This window comes from Mobula birostris, chromosome 12 (genome assembly GCF_030028105.1).
Source record: "Mobula birostris isolate sMobBir1 chromosome 12, sMobBir1.hap1, whole genome shotgun sequence".
Classification (NCBI taxonomy): domain Eukaryota; kingdom Metazoa; phylum Chordata; class Chondrichthyes; order Myliobatiformes; family Myliobatidae; genus Mobula; species Mobula birostris.
The window spans coordinates 83,700,974-83,720,986 of record NC_092381.1 but is presented as its reverse complement, the minus strand read 5'-3'; the positions used below and the strand labels follow the sequence as shown (position 1 = coordinate 83,720,986).

At 39.3% G+C, this 20,013-nt stretch overlaps 1 protein-coding gene across 7 annotated transcripts in view; it reads right to left on the bottom strand.

Annotated features, from left to right (window-relative positions):
* Nucleotides 1–20,013, bottom strand: part of LOC140206105 (dynamin-2-like) — a 240,816-nt gene that overhangs the window by 178,515 nt on the left and 42,288 nt on the right. For 5 of the 7 annotated variants that reach the window (XM_072274265.1, XM_072274266.1, XM_072274268.1 and 2 more), the window contains exons 2-3: nt 3,538–3,611; nt 2,771–2,920 (exon numbers count right to left, since the gene is read on the bottom strand). In XM_072274265.1, coding sequence (XP_072130366.1) covers nt 2,771–2,920; nt 3,538–3,611 — 224 coding nt within the window. Of the gene's footprint in view, nt 1–2,759; nt 2,921–3,537; nt 3,612–20,013 lie in introns of those variants that run through there. The other 2 variants (XM_072274263.1, XM_072274264.1) reach the window with 2 other exon arrangements.

The following is a 20,013-nucleotide window of genomic DNA, read 5'->3' as shown; positions in this document are numbered from 1 at the left end:
TATTAGGAAATGCGATGAAAAAGCATTCCAGAATGTATATGGTATACATTTCTCTGACATTAAATGCATCTTTGAAACTTTGAAACCTTTGAGTAACCTCATCACAGAATATTCAACCTCTAAGCTACTCTGTTGACACAGTATTTGTATAGTTGATCTAGTTGAGTTTATGGCCAATTCAAACTCCAAGAAAGTTGATGGTAGGACACTTAAGTGATGGGAATGTCACTGAATGTAAAAGAGTGGGGAGACTCTCACTTACTGGCACTTTGCATCAAACTTGCAGCATGCAGAATTGAACTATTTCCAGAGGAATGACAACAGAATTAAACATTTATCCAACCATGAGGTACATCCTGTAAAAAAAGATTCATACTTTTGTTTCAGAAAGGTAGCAAGGACAGATAATGCAACTACCTGCAGCTGTTGTAGGGAAGTTACTGGAGGGTATTCTGGGAAACAAGATCTACCATCACTTGGATAGTCAAGGCCTGATCAGGAATATTCTGCATGGCTTTGTATAAGGGAGGCCATGTCTGATGAATCTTTTGGAGTACTTCATAGATGTAGCTCAGGGGATAGAAGGTAGTAGGATAAAATTTGGGAATAATGGTGGTCTTTTCTGGTTGGCTGTCGATGACTAACGGTGTTCTGCAGGGGTCGGTGTTAGGACAACTTCTCACATTACATGTTAATGATCTGGATGACAGCATTGTTGTCTTTGTTGCCAAGTGTGTGGATGATGCAAAGATACAGTGTCTATAAAATGTGTTCACCACCCCCTTGGAAGTTTTCATGTTCTATTGTTTTATAACAATGAATCACAGTGGATTTAATTTGGCTTTTTTGAAACTGATCAACAGAAAAGACTCTTTTGTGTCAAAGTGAAAACAAATTTCTGTATGTTGGTCTAAATTTATTACAATTATTTAACACAAAATAATTGATTGCATAATTACTCACCCCCTTCAAGTCAGTACTCAGTCGATGCACCTTTGGCAGCAATTATAGCCTTGAGTCTGTGTAGATAGGTCTCTGTCAGCTTTGCACATCAAGACACTGCAATTTTTCCCCATTCCCCTATACAAAACTGATCAAGCGCTGTCAGACTGCATGGGGATCATGAGTGAAAAGTGCTTTACAAGTCCAGCCACAAATTCTCAATTGGATTGAGTTCTGGACTCTTGACTTGACTACTCCAGGACATTAACTTTGTTGCTTTTAAACCATTCCTTTGGCTTTATACTTCGGGTCATTGTCTTGCTAGAAAATAAATCTTCTCCCAAGTCACAGTTTTCTTGCAGTCTACAGCAGGTTTTCCTCCAGGATTCCCTGTATTTTGCTGCATTCATTTTACCCTCTACTTTCATAAGCCTTCCAGGGCCTGCTGCAATGAAGTATCCCCACAGCATGATGCAGCTTACGCCAAACATAGCGTTTAGTCTGATGGCCAAAAAGCTCAATTTTGGTTTCATCAGACCATAGAACCTTCTGCCAGCTGCCTTCAGTTTCCCATATGCCTTCTAGCAAACTCTAGCCAAGGTTTCATGTTAGTTCTTCCTCTTTACCACTCCTCCATAAAGCTGCCACTGGTCAAGCACCCGGGCAACAGTTGTTGTATGCACAGTCTCTCCCGTCTCAGCCACTGAAGCTTGTAACTCCTCCAGTTATCATAGTGTCTCTTGGTGCCCTCCCTCACTAGTTCCCTTCTTGCATGGTCACTCAGTGTTTGAGGATAGCCTGCTCTGGAAAGATTTACAGCTGTACTATATTCTTTCCATTGCTTGACAATTGACCTAACGTAAGCCAATGGATATTCAGTGACTTGGAAATTTTCTTGTATCCATTCCTGACTTGTGCTTTTCATTAACCTTTTCATGGAGTTACTTGGAGTGTTCTCTTGTGCTCATGGTGTAGTTTTTGCCAGGATACAGACTCACTAGTAGTTGGACTTTCCAGATTCAGGTGTATTTTTCCCCACAAACAATTGAAACACCTTGACTGCACATAGGTCTCCAAAAACTAATTATGTGACTTCTAAAACCAATTAGCTGCACCAGTGATGATTTGATGTGTCATACTAAAGGGGAGAGAATCCTTATGTGAATCAATGATTTTGTGTTTTATATTTGTAATTAATTTAGATTACTTTGTAGAGATCTGTTTTCACTTTGGCACAAAAGAGTCTTCTTCTGCTGATCAGTGTCGAAAGAGCCAACTTATATCCACTGTTATTCAATGTTGTAAAACAATAAAATTATGAAAACCTCGGGGGGGGGAGGGGGATGAATACTTTTATAGGCACTGTAGGTGCATTCAAGCAGTGTGCATTTTTTACCTTTGACACACATTGCTCAAGTATTCTCCATATTAAATGCTTCCAATATTACATGCATTGAATAGCGTTTTGTTGGATTTGGCAATCCAAGAAGTTTGTGTACGCCACTTCTTTTAGTGGACACTGGCACATCTTATCAGGTTCTTCAAAGCTAGAGAATTTCATCATTTCTTTGTTCTACAGCATTTTAAACATCATCTGTCAATTTCATGCAAGTTGGAAGTATTTCATTTTCCTTTTCTACTAAGTTAGGAACCAAATTCATTTGTAAACCTGGACAAATCACCAACCAGTGTGGTTACTTCAATTTGCCATTTATAAATGGCAAGATCTCTCCTGAGAGCAGCTTTCTACACAAAAATGCCATATGGAATCAGTTCATAGTCATCTTAAAATACACGGAAGTAAAGTTCAATTTCACCTTTTACATACCATTTGGTGAGTGGATTCTCAGGTTAATGGGTATTGATGAAATCCCTTTGTTTGTTCCAGTTGCCCTGTCTGTTTCTACTTCAATTTCATGACACACTTCTTCAAAATCAGTGAACTTCTCTCCTTTACGATGTAGGAATTCAGCATATTCTATAACAAAGAAAAATAGTTAAATAATGGAACTATACATATAGGCCACTAAAGATGAGCAATATTGAACAAAAATAAGTTTCTTTGACACAGGAGGCACCATCAGTCATATCAAGGTAACAACATAAACGCTGTCATTAATGGACAATCTTAGTAAGACAAAGATAAGGTTCTATGAAAAGTTTATTAAATCAACAGGCATTCCATAGACTAATGCTTGCTTTTCATATTTTAGAGTAATCTGTTTCTTTTAGGAAAAACTCTACTTCTCTTTCAAAAATGCAGTGAGACCTTTTACATCATCCTTAAGAATAATAGAGAAGCATAAAAAAAATTGCTGCAGTCAAAATTAAGCATTCACCACATCTTTCTCTACACATCATATCCTTTTTCCAGTTACAGTGGAAGATCATTAACTGAAATATTTTTCTCTCTATAGATGCTGCCTACCCTGCAGAGAATTTATTTCAATGTAGAGATATTATCTTCACTGTGATGTGCAAATAGAGAGTCAAAATCATACACTAGAATCCAGCCTACACACAATAATTTTGTGATGTCTGGTAGTATTCTTGAAGTTAATGTAGAAAATAAATATTCAGTAGAATGTACATTACCTGTAGTACAGTTAACCAGTTGTAAAATGAGAGGCCGTCTTGTAACAATGCCTGGCCCTCGGGGAAGAAAATCTCTAAGGTTATAAGAGGGAAAGAGGCAAATTTTAAGTTTTGTTTTCAGTAAAAACAAAGATATTAGGAAAAAAACCTGTTACAATATTTACAGCAGCAATAAGAGCCCAAAAGGAAAACTATGTTAAATTGTACGAGATGTTAAGCCATATAGGGCTGCACTTGGCTGACAGGTTGCAATGAAATTAAATTCAAGATGTAAATCTCTAGACCCAACACCTCACACTGTAGTGAACAAGAGGGACATCCATATGCTTGAATTTAGTCCACATGCACCAAACAAGATTTTTATCAATACCAGTTATTGACAACTGATTTAAATCTACATTTAAAGAAAAAGTTTCAGCATCTTCCAAATCTTGGTGAAGTCGTGTTTTTCCAAAAATACTGATAACATAAAATGTAACAGATATGAATCTTGAGGAAGGAGGGGAAAAATGGGATACAACTAAAGTAAAAAAGAAAGAAAAAAAGAAAAAAGAATGTGCAATTGCCTTTGAGAATGCAAAGTGAATCCACAGCCACTGAAAATGTAATAGCTGAGCAACGTATGATATTTTGAAACAAATGAAGTTGATCTCCTTCTACTGACACCTAAAAAGTTCTGGTCCTTTACTGTTCAAAGTGGAAGACGTTGAAAGCCAAAACATTATGCTTTGGAAGCACACGGAGCAGCAGGAGTGCAGAGCACCCCACAAATTATCCAACCCTCCACACCTACCTTTTAGAATCCATAAAGCTTGAGTAAAATTAAGATGGAAATGGGAGGGGTTAAGCAAGAAGCCTCAAGTCATCACTATAATTTCTAGTTTCTAATAATGAACCAGATTCAGAAACTCAAATTAAAATTAATCATGTGAATATGAAAGCTGAATGTTAACTCAGTAAACAAAAAAAGAACAGTATAAAGTATGTTGTTTAGGTCGCATAATGACAAAATAATTTAGAGATAAATGACTTATGTTTCATGAATCTTGTTAACACACATAATGTAAGGGAGTGAAAGAGGCCTTAATAATTTCAACAATTTGTATCCACAAGCACAGAGGAGCATTCAGCCATAGTTTAAAACCTATTCAAGGGCACACTCAAATTATAAAAGATCCCAGCCAGACTACTCAAGCTCTTGTCCCAGGAATATTAATGAGACTTTCAAGACTTAAAAAAAATTCACACTGCCAAATTACAATTGCAAAATACCACGGAAGCTGGAACTCATAAATGAAAACATACAATTCGAAAAGTACTCTGTAGACCATGTAGCATCTAGCATCTACGAGGGGGAAAAAAAAGCTAGCTTGTACTTCAGGATAATGATTTGTCCTCAGCTAAAAATTGTAACTTAAATATTGAGTCATGAGAGTGGCTGGAAAACTTGGGTCATAATTTTAAAAAATACACAGAAGATGTAAATTTTTAAAGTTATCACAATATAAGTATATGCGAAAGAAATATAATGCTTAAGTTAGGCAAAGCCCGATTTAAGGTGTAATAGGAGTTCTTCATGTGAAATGAGAATTCTGCATTTAAAGGCAACATACTGCAATTGTCCAGTGGAAAAAAGGCGTTTGGCTCATATGTCAAATTTAGGAAGCTAGAATCAAATCGAGCCCTTGAGGATTATAAAGAAGCCAGAAAAGAACTCAAGGAAGAAATTAGGAAAGCCAGAGGGACCATGAAAAATTCTTGGCAAGTAGGATTAAAGAGAATTGCATGGCATTCCATACATATATCAAGAGTGTAGCAGCAAAAATTGACCCAAAATCAAAACAAAACAATGCCGCCAGCCTGCAACCCCACAGAGATGTTATACTTCTGTGACATGCCCACAACTCCAATGATTGTTCCAAAAGAGTCGAATTTCCTATTTCAATACTTTAGCAATTAGCAAGCATACAATTAAGCATTATCTCAGCGGTCAGCAAAGATATGACCTCCGTGGTCCCAAGCTACAAACTGCCACTAAATGAGCATGAATACGCAACTTACCCCCCTTTGCTTTTACCACAGCCCTACCGATGTGTTACGGTAACTAGTCATACATAATAAATAGACAGCACAGAATACATAGCTCCAACAAAACCAGGAGGGGGACCATTTGCTTGGAGAAAATGTGGGAAAGGTCTTAAATGAGTACGTTGCATCACTAGTTACCAAGGAGAAAGATGTGGTGGGAAAGGGGAGCAGTGCCAAGCGTATTAATAAACTAGGGAATTTTGAAGGTAATGGTGTTGGGTCTCTTGAAGAGCAATAAGGTGGACAAGTCTCCAAAGCCTGATGGGATACACCCCAAGTTATTGATAGAAGCAAGAAATGAGACTGCTGTGGTCTTGACCAATATCTTGTTCTCCTCTTTAGCCAGAGGCAAGATCCTCGAGAATGGCGAGTTACTAATTTTGTTCCATTATTCAATAAGGGAACCAGGGATGATCCTGGAAAATACTGACCAGAGACTCTCAAGTCAATGGTAGGGATAGAATTTATCAGCATTTGGAAAACCATGACCTAATTAGGGAGAGCCAGCATGGTTTTGTGCAGGGAAAGTCACATCTTACTAACTTGATTGAGGTTTTTGACAAAATGATGAACATGATTGGAGAAGGTAAATGATGGACATTGGCTACATGGATTTTAGTAAGGTGTCTGACAGGTACCTCATCGGAGGCTCGTCCATGAGTTTAAGATGTATGGGATCCATGGTGAATCGGCCATTTGGATTCCGAATTGGCTCACCTATAGAAGACAAATAGTAGTGGTTGAAGGGCCTTATTCTAGGTCTGTGATTAGTGGCGTTTTGCAAGAATCTGTAGTGGGACCTCTGCTGTTTGTGAAGTATATAAATGATTTGAATAAAAATGAGAATGGGTGGGTTAGTAAGCTTGCAGATGATTGGTGCTGTTGTAGAAAGCTTAGAAGACTGGCAAAGAATACAGTGGGATATAGACCATTTGCAGATATGACCAAAGAAATAGCAGATGGAGTTTACCAACCAAATGTGAAGAGTTGCACCTTGATAGGCTAAATGTAACGAGACAATACACTGTCAAGGGCAAGATTCTGACAGTATTGATAAGCAGAGAGATCTTGGGGGCTAAGTTCATAGCTCCCTGAATACAGCTATAGGGGTTGATAGAGTGGTAGGAAGGCATATGGCAATCTTACCTTTAATAGTCAAGGCACTGAGTTCAAAAGTCAGGAAGTTGTAGCTTTATAAAACCCTAGTTAGGCCGCATCTGAAGTTTTGCTTACAGTTCTGGTCACCTCATTATAGGACGGATGACAAGACTTTGGACAGGGTGCAGAAGAGTGTCGTTCCAGGGGCTTTTAGATAGCCACATGAATTTGCAGGAAATGGAGAGGCATGGAGGCAGAAGGGATTAGCATAATTTGCCGTGGTGATTGGCCTGGATATTGAGTGTTGAACGGCCTGCTACTATATTATGTTGTGTTGTTCTACGTTCCATTCTCAAGAAGTAGAGAGGATAACCCTTTTATTCCCTACACCCCACCAAAAGTAATTTTAGAAAACTTTTCCCTGTATAAAACTCAGTTCAGAGAGGTTGTTTCAGGTGTCTGGTGGCTATCACAGAGACAATGTTGTCTGCCAAGATTTCGCTGGGAAAGGATGCTGAAACTGATTCACTTATCCTGCCATTGACTTGGAAAATTCTTCAAGACATCATTGATAACATTACTCCAGTATTTTCATGTGCCTGTTGTAGGTAATCTACATCTCAACATCTCCTTGGGGAGCAGGACTCACTGCTGCTCAGTGGATAATGTGGGATTCAATCTGCAAACTTCCTTTTCCTCAGCTAGCTAAAGACAGTGCTAATGCATCAAAAGCAATGATGAATTCCATCATCAATGTCTGCTTTCACTGACAGATAGTGATCAAGATATGAAAAATGGCCTATGCTTTACAAATCTTGCAGTGTATTGTCAGGAAGTGGTGTTGTAGAGAGGGCCAAGTTGATAAAGGACAGTTACTTTGTGGATGTTGAGGGTATAATCCATTGTATTCAATGTTTCTGCACAGAAACACCAGCACCATCTACATAATGCAGCTCAACTACTGATACTGGGAGGACCTTGGATATGGACTTGAGAAAACACTTGTTAAGAAGTTTCAACTAAATTCTGTCCTGAGGTGTCCAGGGAAGGGTAGCACCTCTGGTGGCGGGCTTGTCGTGCTCTGCCCAGGGGCAGCTATTGGTTCTACTTTTGGTTCCCACACCACCTAGCTCTCACGTGCGGCTCCAACTAACTGTTTGCATGCAATAGTGGCCACAGCCCTAGTACACCGCTTCGACAGGCAGGCTAAACCAGGTGAGGGTAGCCAGGAACCTCCAACTCCAGTGAGACAGGGATAAGGATATGCCTAGCCCAGCATGAGAAGCCAGTTTCAGCAGACTGAGTGGATGAGATCAATTACAAGATCCAATGGCCAAGACGGCAGCGCTGCAATGCTTCGTGGAGTGTGAAGGGCATGTCAAGGCAAAAGTAGTATCATGGTTATCCACTGCAAGGAAGACTCTAGTCATGACAATTTTTTGTACCATTGGAGCAAGATTTTTGAGGCAGAGAGACTGGAACTGACCCAGTGCAAGGAAGGGCTTTTTCACCATAAAATTCATCCCACACAGGTTTTTCCTCTGTGCAGCTCAAGCCGCACAGGTAAATATCATCATCAGAAAGGATGGACAACGAACACTAAATTCTGCAGATAAATTACAGTTCAGCGAGAAACTTATTGGAGCAATGTGCAATATTGCTGCAAAGAAAACTAAAGATAAAATTGTGGACATTGATGCAGCCTCCTGATACCATACATTGAAATTGCCTACTGGTCAGGATCATGGCTTGCACATTTGTGAAGCAAAAGTGAATCCTGAACTTTCTACAAATTCTAAAGATCAAGAGTCTATCAATAAAGCCAAATCTGCCACTGCATAAGTTTCACAATCTGGATCCGATCATATATTGCTGAGGTGACGTTAAACTGTACACACTCAAAATTATTACATTTGAGTGGCTAATTTATAATAAAATCACAAACAAAATCAGTTATCTTATTGTATCAATGTAATGTTAAAAAGAGGCAAAAATCCTGTGTCTAATATATATTGTGCAGGTTTTATACATACTGGTAATTGAATTTAAGGCGAGGTGATCAAAGTAGTTTGCCACATTCTCAATGAGTACAGTATATCATTCATGCTAAATTACTACATGCCATTTGCCTTCATAGTAAATACTTCCTGACTTAAAAATAAATTTCCTTTAAATTAAGGAATTCTCACTCTTCTAATGATATTGTCTTTTCCCTCACAACCATGTAACATATTTACACTGCCCTCATGTGGTCATACAGCTATATAACACAGAAGAGGTCGTTCAGCCCAATTCATACTTGCCAACAAAGCTGCCCATCTAAACTAGCCCCATTTCTCTGTGTTTGGCCTATATCACTCTAAATCTTTCCTATCTATATACTGGCCCAAATATCTTAAATGTTGAAATTGTACCAGTCTCTACCACTTCCTCTGGCATTCATCCCATATACTCAGATTAATTATCAACAGATGTCATGAAATTTGTTTTGTAGCAACAGTACAGTGAAGGACAAAATTACGAAGTTACAATATAAATAGTGCAAAAGACAAATAATGATGTACAGGTGCACATTCCTTTATCCGAAATTCTAAAATCCAAAAAGCTCTGAAAACCGAAGTTTTTTTCGCCAACAGCTGATGTCATTCAGGTGTGTCGTGACAGCACTAGCAGAGGCCGCCAGTCGTCAGTTGTAGCTCAGCACTCGTACTGGTTACACGTCCATGCGCTATTCGCTGATATTTTGTGTTCACTGTTGTCTTTGTGTTTAATTTCACTGTGAAAATGTCAAAAAGAGCTGCAGATACCCCTATGGGTAACAATGAGAAAAAGAGAAGGAATCTTCTCTATCAATAACGCAGAAAGTGGTGTGATTGCAGAAGCTTGATCGTGGTGTGTCTGTGCGGCGTCTTACTCAAGAAAATAGTGTCGGAACTACCACTGTATATGATTTAAATAAACAGAAAGACAAGTTACTGAAGTTTTATAGTGACACTGACAGTGACTTTCTACATTTATTCCATTAAGTCATTTACCATGTGTTTGATTCGGTTTGTTTGAAGCTGTATATTTTTATGTTTTATTCAATGTTTTTGTTGGAAATAAAATTTCTTCATCATTATTCCCTAAACAATACAGTATAACAATTATTTACATAGCATTTACATTGTATTAGGTATTATGTAATCTAGAGATGATTTAAAGTATACGGGAGGATGTGCGTAGGTTTGGTGCGCTGCTGGGTCTTAAAATCCACCACACTGAGACAGGTTAAATAAGGGACTTGAGCATACGTGTTTTTTGGTATAGGGGGTGGGCAGGGGGTCTGAAATCCGAAAAATTCTGAATTCCGAAATGCAACTGGCCCCAAGGATTTCGGATAAGGGACTGTGGACCTGTAGTGTTCACAAACTTCAAAAATCTGATAGTGGAGGGGAAGAAGTTGTTCTTAAAACATTGAATATGTCTCTTCAGGGTCCAGTACCTCCTCCACAAAGGTAGTTATGAAAAGAGTACATTTCTGAGATGGTGACAGTCATTAATGATTGACACTGCCTTCTTGAGGCACAACTTCTTGAAGATGTTCTCGATGGCAAGAAGGTTGTGTCTGTGATGGAACTGAGTCCACAGTCTGCTGAAGCCTCTTGATCCTGTGCATTGGAGGCTCCATACCAGACTATGATGCAACCAGTCAGAATGCTCTCCACCATACATCTATGAAAATTTGCAAGAGTCTTTGTTGAAGCAGCAAATCTCCTCCAACTCCTAATGAAGTCCCCCCCCATACGCTGTATGAAATAGTTGCTCTTCAAATCCCCTAAGAAATAGTTGCTCTTTAAATCCACTCTCACTTTAAACCTATGCCCTCAAGTTTTGGGCTCCCCTGCTCTGGGGAAAGGACTCAGGCTATTTACTTTATCAATACCCTTCATGATTTTATGAAGCTCTACAAAGTGCCCCCTCAACTTCTTTCACTCCAGGGGAAATACGTCCTACTTTATCCAGCCTCTCCCCATAACCCAAGCCCTTCAGTTCAAGTAACATATTTGCAAAGCTAGGTGTCGTGATAGATAAAAACTTTTCTAAAAGTACAAGACTAAAAGTGCTCTCTCCCCTACAAGACAGAAGTAATGAGATATAAATTGTTCTTGAGTATTAATTTGGAAGTGTTAAAGGTCAAATAGGTTGTTATATAAATCAAATTACATTTTGGTTGAATTTATTTCCTTAAAGAACGTTAGAGACAATTTGGAACATTACTTAACACCTAAATATCCACCCCAAATTCCACCCAAGTTAATCTTTTCAGTGGGCATGCCCAAGTCCAACACACAACTCCTAAAGCAATTCCAGTTTATGTCATGGAATAGGTTAACAAGCAAACAGGGGGAAAGACTACAATACACAAAAATTCCTTAAGCAAAGGCAACTGGACTGGTCAAAGAACACTGAGGCTGTCTACAAGAAGGGTCAGAACCGTCTCTACTTCCTGAGGAGACTGAGGTCCTTTAACATCTGCCGGACGATGCTGAGGATGTTCTACGGAGTCTGTGGTGGCCAGTGCTATCATGTTTGCTGTTCTGTGCTGGGGCAGCAGGCTGAGGGTAGCAGACACCAACAGAATCAACAAACTCATTCGTAAGGCCAGTGATGTTGTGGCGATGGAACTGGACTCTCTCACGGTGGTGTCTGAAAAGAGGATGCTGTCTAAGTTGCATGCCATCTTGGTCAATATCTCCCATCCACCACATAATGTTCCGGGTGGGCACAGGAGTACATTCAGCCAGAGACTCATTCCACCAAGATGCAGCACAGAGCGTCATAGGAAGTCATTCCTGCCTGTGGCCATCAAACTTTGCAACTCCTCCCTTGGAGGGTCAGACACCCTGAGCCAATAGGCTGGTCCTGGACTTATTTCATAATTATACTGGCATAATTTACATATCACTATTTCACTATTTATGGTTCTACTGCTATTTATTATTTATGGTGCAACTGTAACAAAAACCAATTTCCCCCAGGATCAATATAGTATGACTATGACTATATCTTTGCTGACTCTTGGGAATTCCTGGTGCACAACTCTCAAAGTGGACAAGCAAGGTTTTGGATAATTTTGAGATCCTCAAGTTCATCCATCAGGAACACACAGAAAATTTAACTACAATCAGATGGAGCACACCACCTCACAAACTAATCATCCACCCACTCTATCAGTCAGCTGCTGTTTAATCTGTAATAACATTTACAGCTTCAGTACTGGTCTCATTCATCACCTCACAATCCATATTGGAGTAAAAGCAGATCTTTCATTACCTGTCAAACTATTATGACCATGTAAACCTCTATCCAATCACCTCTCAGCTTCCTTGCTCCAAGAATAATCAACCCAGCTCTTAAAATCTCACAACCTCCTCACTTTTGCACTCGATCCCAAGGGACTGCCAAATGAGAGTCTTTTCTCCACTGCACCTCATGTGTCACCATTTACAAACTATTCCAATTACTAGCTTTAAATTTTAAAAGTTAACCTTATACTTCCTTGCAGATAACTCCATCTCCATTGCTCTATTTACAGTAATAGATACTAAAAATCTCAAATCAAACTCCTTTATTCACAACCCACCAATCAAAGAATGAATCGTTAATCTCTATTCTGTGCCACTTACTTCATAATTATTAATGCACGCTATGAGTCTACTCCTTGGACTCATTTTTATTGACAATCTCTTGCACTAACCTTGTCAAATCCCTCTGAAAGTCCATATGGAAACAAAACGTTATGGTGGGGAAGTGAAGAAAACATGGCCATGTCAAAGCTCTGTATTATATGAGAAAAGAGATAGAGTTGGAGAAGTTAGGGAGGAAATGCCAGAATTTAGAACCATGGCAATTTAACATAAGAATGTCACTGATTTACAATGAGCAAAAGGATAGAGTTAAACAAGAGAGCTTTCGGGCAAGAGGGCAAAGACAGAGGGATCAGAAACAGGGAGGGAAGAATCCATTGAGGAACATGAAAACACATGAGAATTTTAAAATCTAACTGCAGCTTAATGAGCAGCCTGTATCAGTCAATGAAAGGAAGGGAAGTGGATGAAGGAGACAATAGATGCTGAAGGCACATGCAGCACCATTTTGGGTAAGACAATAGTTATCAGCCAAGCTTGTGTTCCAGTCATGACTGAAATTTAAAGGTATGACCAAATTTGACTGATGCCAAAAATTTAAGTGCAATTTTACAATATGCCTGAAAGGTTTCCTCATTATCTAGGAACACAATCTTGCCTTTGTTACTTCAAGATGAATTATGTGAACTGTTCAAAATTTTGAAGCCCCTCCACTGATCCTCATGGTATACCACAAATTACATTATAACAATGAAAATAACAATATATGCCTGCTTTCTTGCATTTCACATTTGTTTTTCAGTTGCCTCAGAAACACAAATGTACAGTGATATGGGCTAGCAAAGACCGTTTTCTCCACTAAGCTTCAAATAGACGTTTGTATTTCTATATTGATATACTCATTAAATACAAGGCAGAATGTGAGCTATTAGGAATAAATATTTTAAATTGACGATAAAATATGATCAAATTCTGTAACTAGTTGGTGAGGAAAAAATTAACAACAGTAATTCAATCTTTGGGAAATAGGGTGGGGAAACAGTCAATTAAGATAATATGATTTAAAACCATAAAATAATTTACAAATGCAAGACAAAAGAATTATGTTAATAAATCTGATCAAGTTTGTATTCAAAATACAGAAATATGAAAGGTACAGGTTTGGTTAAGCTAATAAGAAGATCTTTAGTTTACTCTTGTGACAAGAATACACATAGATAAAGATGTTAGCTGTCTTGGGCTGGCACCAGTGGGATCAACAGTTGGTCTGCCACCTGTCTTCAGGAGACAGAGAGATAAGGAAAACAATGGAGCTGCATTTGGAGATGTTAAAGAAGGGAAGGAGAGCTGTCTAGATCGGCTCCCCCTTTGAACCCTGAACTGTTTGAAGTGATGGACAGGCGATACCCCAGCAGGGGGATAAAAAGGGACAGGTTCGCTAAGGCAGGACACACACGACACCCGAGGTAACAAGACCCTGGAAGCGGTGTGTCTCTCACAAGTCGGTGGGAAGTACCGGGCCATAGACGCACAGGGTGGAAAGGCACAATCGGCGGGAACCTGGTGTGTGTCCACCCTTGCCTGGGTGCCAGGTTCACCGCAGGGAAACGATCGTATCTGGAAACGGAGGGGTCACGGTCGGTGACCTCAGATGACATCACAAGGGACTCGCCTGAAAGCTGACTGCGAAGGTCTGTGTGGAAGCCTTGAATATTCATTCGTTTTGCTCTCTCTCTCCTTCCCCCCACTGTCCATCGCCACGGCAGCGATTACTGCGAACTGAACTAAATTGAACTGAACTTTGCGTCACTTTGAAACTGGTCATTTACCCCTCGACAACGATAGAGCTTGATTGATCCTGTTATCTGAATTCCGTGTACACATATGTTTATCATTGCTGAACTGTTGCATTCATTATCCTTTTGATTAGAGTACTGTGTTGCTTGTTTCTTTAATAAAACTTTCTTAGTTCTAGTAATCCAGACTCCAACTGAGTGATCCATTTCCGCTGGTTTGGCAACCCGGTTACGGGGTACGTAACACTCTCCAAATCCAGGAAAGATACTGTTGATGGAATCAGATGCTGCCTGACTGCTGAGTTCCTCCAGCATTTTCTGGGTGTTACTTACAAAGGAAATTTGGAAAAAAGTAATTATGCATTCATGGTAGAAATAGCAAACACATCCACCCTGTACAAGGTGAAAGAAAATTGATGAGAGTTAGTTGTGTCAAACAAGAATATACAGTATAAACTGAATAAAGGTACCATAGTCTCATAAAATGGAGACAGCAAGAGGCTTCAAAAGAGTTTATTCAAACATTTTCTTGAATTTCTTTGTAAATAGAAAATTTAAAAGTTCAAAAGTAAAGAAAGCAAATGCTAAAAGAATCAATTAAAATATGTTATTTGGACATGCATGGATTTAAAAGCTTTAGATAGACTGCAGTTTCCTGAGAGATTTTTTTTTTAAAATTAGGACAAAACACCAGGAGATTCCTTTCAAGCCCTACAAAGGGTACAGAAGTCTCAGAGAAAAAATTTCCTCAATATTCATGAATCAATTGTATACATTTGCATACGTGTATGCTGGCCACATAAAAACTCATCCACCTCCCTTTGGAGCTCTTAATAAATCTGCATTCACTGGTTGCATCAGTAATTTATTCCAGATGTTAGCTATTCTGTGTTTTAGAACATCTAAACCAGGTTTTAGACTTCTTTAGTTCTCTTCACTTTCCTAAAACATTCAGCATTAATAGCATAAATAAATCATTCAGTTTTATCTCTATAAAGGCTGCAGTTAAAATTCTCAAAAGTTTGTGCTTGCACAGAACACAATATTGCAGCATTCTAACATTAATGTTTATCGCAATTCTGAAAAAATACATTCCTGTATGCCTTTCACATTAGTGTTAAAGTTGGTCCAAAATAACAACTTCCAATATGAGAAAAAGAACTGCAAGTGCTTGAAATAAGGATGCATTAACACACTTATACACTTCATTAATTGCTGTAAAATCTTCCTTAAAGATTGAGGCAGTAATTATCTAATAAAATTTGATACATAAAGTAATTAAGGCATCTAATGGAAAAAAATGCTTAATTAAATACATCAGATGCTTCTGACAAAAAAAAAGTTTATAAAGGATTTTCCAGAGTTTAATTTTCAGGCAACTAATTAAAAATGCAGCTCTGAAAATTAAAGAAAAATATAAAGGAATATGATGCAGTACTGAACAAGGAAACAGAATGGTGAAGAAGAAACTTGAGAAAAAGGATGGCTACTTAAAAAAAGTTAAGTGCTTTTCAACTGAAATTAACTTTCAAAACTAAAACTTTAAAATCAGGAAGTGATTCATCACAGAGGCAAATAAAAATTAACAACTGCAGTGGAAAACATCTGGATTTTATTCTTTCTTTGGAGGTTCCCAAAGTCTCCAAAAATTTTTGAAACCATATTTGAACGAAATGTTCCAAAGTAAACACCCATTTTATGCCACATTTAGGCTCTTATGCTATCCAACATCTAGATGGCGCTGCGGTAATGCTTTTCAATGTTAAAATCATAATATCTGGCATGATAAATATCAGCAATAAACATGATTAAACTTGGTCTGTATTATAAAATAAAATGGCACTCCTTATGCCTGATAATTCAGAAATCCCTCACAGGTAGACAAAAAAAAAATAAGGCTTTATATACTGTAAGACATAGTACATAGAAACAGGAATAGGTTCTTTGGTCAGTCGAGCCTGCTCTGCTACTTCGGCAGATCTTTTGCCCCAGTACCACTTTCCTGAATTCACAATAGAGGACTTCACAACCTAACATGCCTCAACGGGTTTTTCTGTCAAGCAAATCTGCAGTTAAAATAGTTGGCTCACAATATTAACTAATTAAAAACAGGTCTATCAATAATTGTTTCATGCTCTCCATGGCAGAAGTTGGAGCTTTGAATTTAAAAAAGTTAAAATATAATTCCTAATATCAAGACATACAAATCTATGATTAATAACATCTAAAAATCAAGTAGAGAAAATACAGGTATAGGGATCCGTTAGTCTCTTGAGACCATGGATTTGCGCCTTGGAAGGTTTCCAGGGCACAGGCCAGGGCAAGGTTGTATGGAAGACCAGCAGACGCCTATGCTGCAAATCTCTCCTCTCCACGACACTGATGTTGTCCAAGGGAAGGGCATTAGGACCCATACAGCTTGGCACCGGTGTCGTCACAGAGCAATGTGTGGTTAAGTGCTTTGCTCAAGGACACACACGCTGCCTCAGCCAAGGCTCAAACTAGCGACCTGCGAATCACTAGACGAACGCCTTAGCAACTTGGTCATGTGCCAACATAATATAGGTATATTAATAAAGTATGGGAAGGAGCAGAAAGATGATAGCACTTTAGGTCTGTATATTCAAGGTAGCTACTCCTCGAGCAAACTGCTATTAATCACAATGTGGATGATCTTCCTGGTATGTACAATTAATACGACAAATTTAAACAAGCCAATTACAAAATCACCTTTCTCTTATTCAACAGTATTGAGACAAAAGGATATTATTTAAGTGTCATCAAGCAAGAGCTATTCATATCAACAACATTCTGTTTCATTGAAAACCATTCAAACCTTTTATGTCAAAGCTTTGAACTCTAAACCTGCATGCCAGAGATGAAAGCAGCTGTTCACAATATAGGACATTCAGAGGATGCATTAGCATCATCATAGAGTCATAGAGTACTACAGTACATAAACAGGTCATTTGGCCCACCTAGACTGTGCCAGTGTGGCCCTCTGCCTAAACTTGTCCAGCAGTATCAGGATCATAGCCCTCCATACTTATCTCATTCACACACTTATCTAAACTTCTATTAGATTTTACAATTGACCTCGCATTTACCACTTCTGCAGGAAGCTCAGTCCACGCTTGCACCATTCTCTGACTGAAGTTCTCCCTCTGGTTCCCCTAAAATATTTCACCTTTCACTGTAAACCTATGACTGATAGACTCACACAACCTCAGAGGTCAATGCCTGCAAGCATTCACTCTATCTATACCCTTCATAATTTTGTATATCTCTATAAGATATCTGAGAGAACAAGAGTATAAAAGCAAGGATGCAATTCTGAGGCTTTACAAGGCATTGGTCAATTTGTATTTAGAGCACTGCGAGCAGTTTTGGGACCCTTATCAAAGAAAGACTGTGCAAGCATTGGAGAGGATCCAGAGGAGGTTCATGGGAATGACCCCAAGAGTGTAACCCAGTTAACATATCAGGAGCACTTGATGGCTCTGGACCTGTAGTCAGTGGAGATTAGAAGAATGACAGGGGGGACGGCGGGGGGGGGGGGGTGGAGAAATTAATTGAAACAAATCAAATATTGAAAGGCCAAGATAATGTGGACATGGAGAAGATGTTCACTTAGTGGAGGAGTATAGGTCCAGAGGGCACAGTCTCAGCCCCTTTATAATAGAGACGAGTAGGAATTTCTTTAGTCAGAAACATAGAAACAGAGAAAATAGTTGCAGGAGTAGGCTATTAAGCCCTTCGAGCCTGCACCGCCATTCAGTATGATCATGGCTGATCTTCCAACTCAGAACCCTGTACCTGCCTTCTCTCCTTACCCCCTGATCCCCATAGCCACAAGGGCCATATCTAACTCCCTCTTAAATATAGCCAATGAACTGGCCTCAACTGTTTCCTGTGGCAGAGAATTCCACAGATTCACCACTCTGTGTGAAGAAGTTTTTCCTCATCTCGGTCCTAAAAGGCTTCCCTTTTATCCTTAAACTGTGACCCCTCATTCTGGACTTCCCCAACATTGGGAACAATCTTCCTGCATCTAGCCTGTCCAATCTCTTTAGGATTTTATACGTTTCAATAAAATCCCCCCTCAACCTTCTAACTTTCAACGAGTATAAGCCTAGCCGATCTAGTCTTTCATCATATGGAAGTTCTGCCATCCCAGGAATCAATCTGGTGAACCTTCTTTGTACTCCCTCTATGGCAAGGATGTCTTTCCTCAGATTAGGGGACCAAAACTGCACACAATACTCCAGGTGTGGTCTCACCAAGGCCTTGTACAACTGCAGTAGTACCTCCCTGCTCCTGTACTCAAATCCTCTCGCTATAAATGCCAGCACACCATTCACCTTTTTCACTGCATGCCCACTTTCAATGACTGGTGTATAATGACACCCAGGTCTCGTTGCACCTCCCCTTTTCCTAATTGGCAACCATTCAGATAATAATCTGTTTTCCTGTTTTTGCCACCAAAGTGGATAACCTCAAATTTATCCACATTAAATTGCATCTGCCAAAATTTGCCCAGTCACCTAACCTATCCAAGTCACCCTGCATCCTCTTAGCATCCTCCTCACAGCTAACACTGCCGCCCAACTTCGTGTCATCCGCAAACTTGGACAGGCTGCATTTAATTCCCTCATCTAAGTCATTAATATATATTGTAAACAACTGGGGTCCCAGCACTGAGCCTTGCAGTACCCCACTCGTCACTGCCTGCCATTCTGAAAAGGTCCCGTTTATTCCCACTCTTTGCTTCCTGTCTGCCAACCAATTCTCTATCCACATCAATACCATACCCCCAATACCATGTGCTTTAAGTTTGCACACCAATCTTCTGTGTGGGACCTTGTCAAAAGCCTTTTGAAAATCCAAATATACCACATCCACTGGTTCTCCCCAATCCACTCTACTAGTTACATCCTCAAAAAATTCTATGAGATTCATCAGACATGATTTTCCTTTCACAAATCCATGCTGACTTTGTCCGATGATTTCACTGCTTTCCAAATGTGCTGTTATCACATCTTTGATAACTGACTCTAGCAGTTTCCCCACCACCGATGTTAGGCTAACCGGTCTATAATTCCCCGGTTTCTCTCTCCCTCTTTTTTTAAAAAGTGCCCCCATGGGGTAGAATCTGTGGAATTCATTGTAACGGACAGCTGAGGAGGCTAAATTGGGTACATTTAAAGGGAGGTTGATAAATTCTTGATTTGTAAGGGTGTCAAGCATTCCAGAGTGAAGGCAGGAGAATAATGTTGAGTTGGATAATAAACCAGCCATGATGGAATAATGGAGAAGACTTGATGGGGCAAATTCTGCTCCTATGTCTTATGGTCTCATTTTTCTGCGCTACGGTGATAAATCTAACTTATTCCAACCATTTCCTATAACTCCTCAAATCCCAGCAACATCTTTGTAAATTTTCTCTGCACTCTTTTCAGCTTATTGATACATTTCCTGCAGGATGGTGACCAGAACTGCACACAATACTCCAAGTTTAGTCTCACCAATATCTGACACAACTTCAATATAATTATTGAAGGGAAATGTGCCAAAAGCTCTCTTTATGACCCCATCTACTTCCAATCCCACTTTCAAGTAATTGTGGATCTGTATTCCCTTTGCTCTAATCCACACCTCAGTGCACTGTCACTGAGCATGTCTTACTCTGATCTGCCAACGTGCAAGACCTTATATTTGTCTATATTAAACTCCTTCTGCCATTTTCCAGACCACTTTCCCAGCTGATCCAAATCAGTCTGCAAGCTAAATAGCCTTCCGCGCTGTCCACTACACCCCAATCTTGGGGTTATCTCCAAACCTGCTTATCCAGTTTACCACACTAT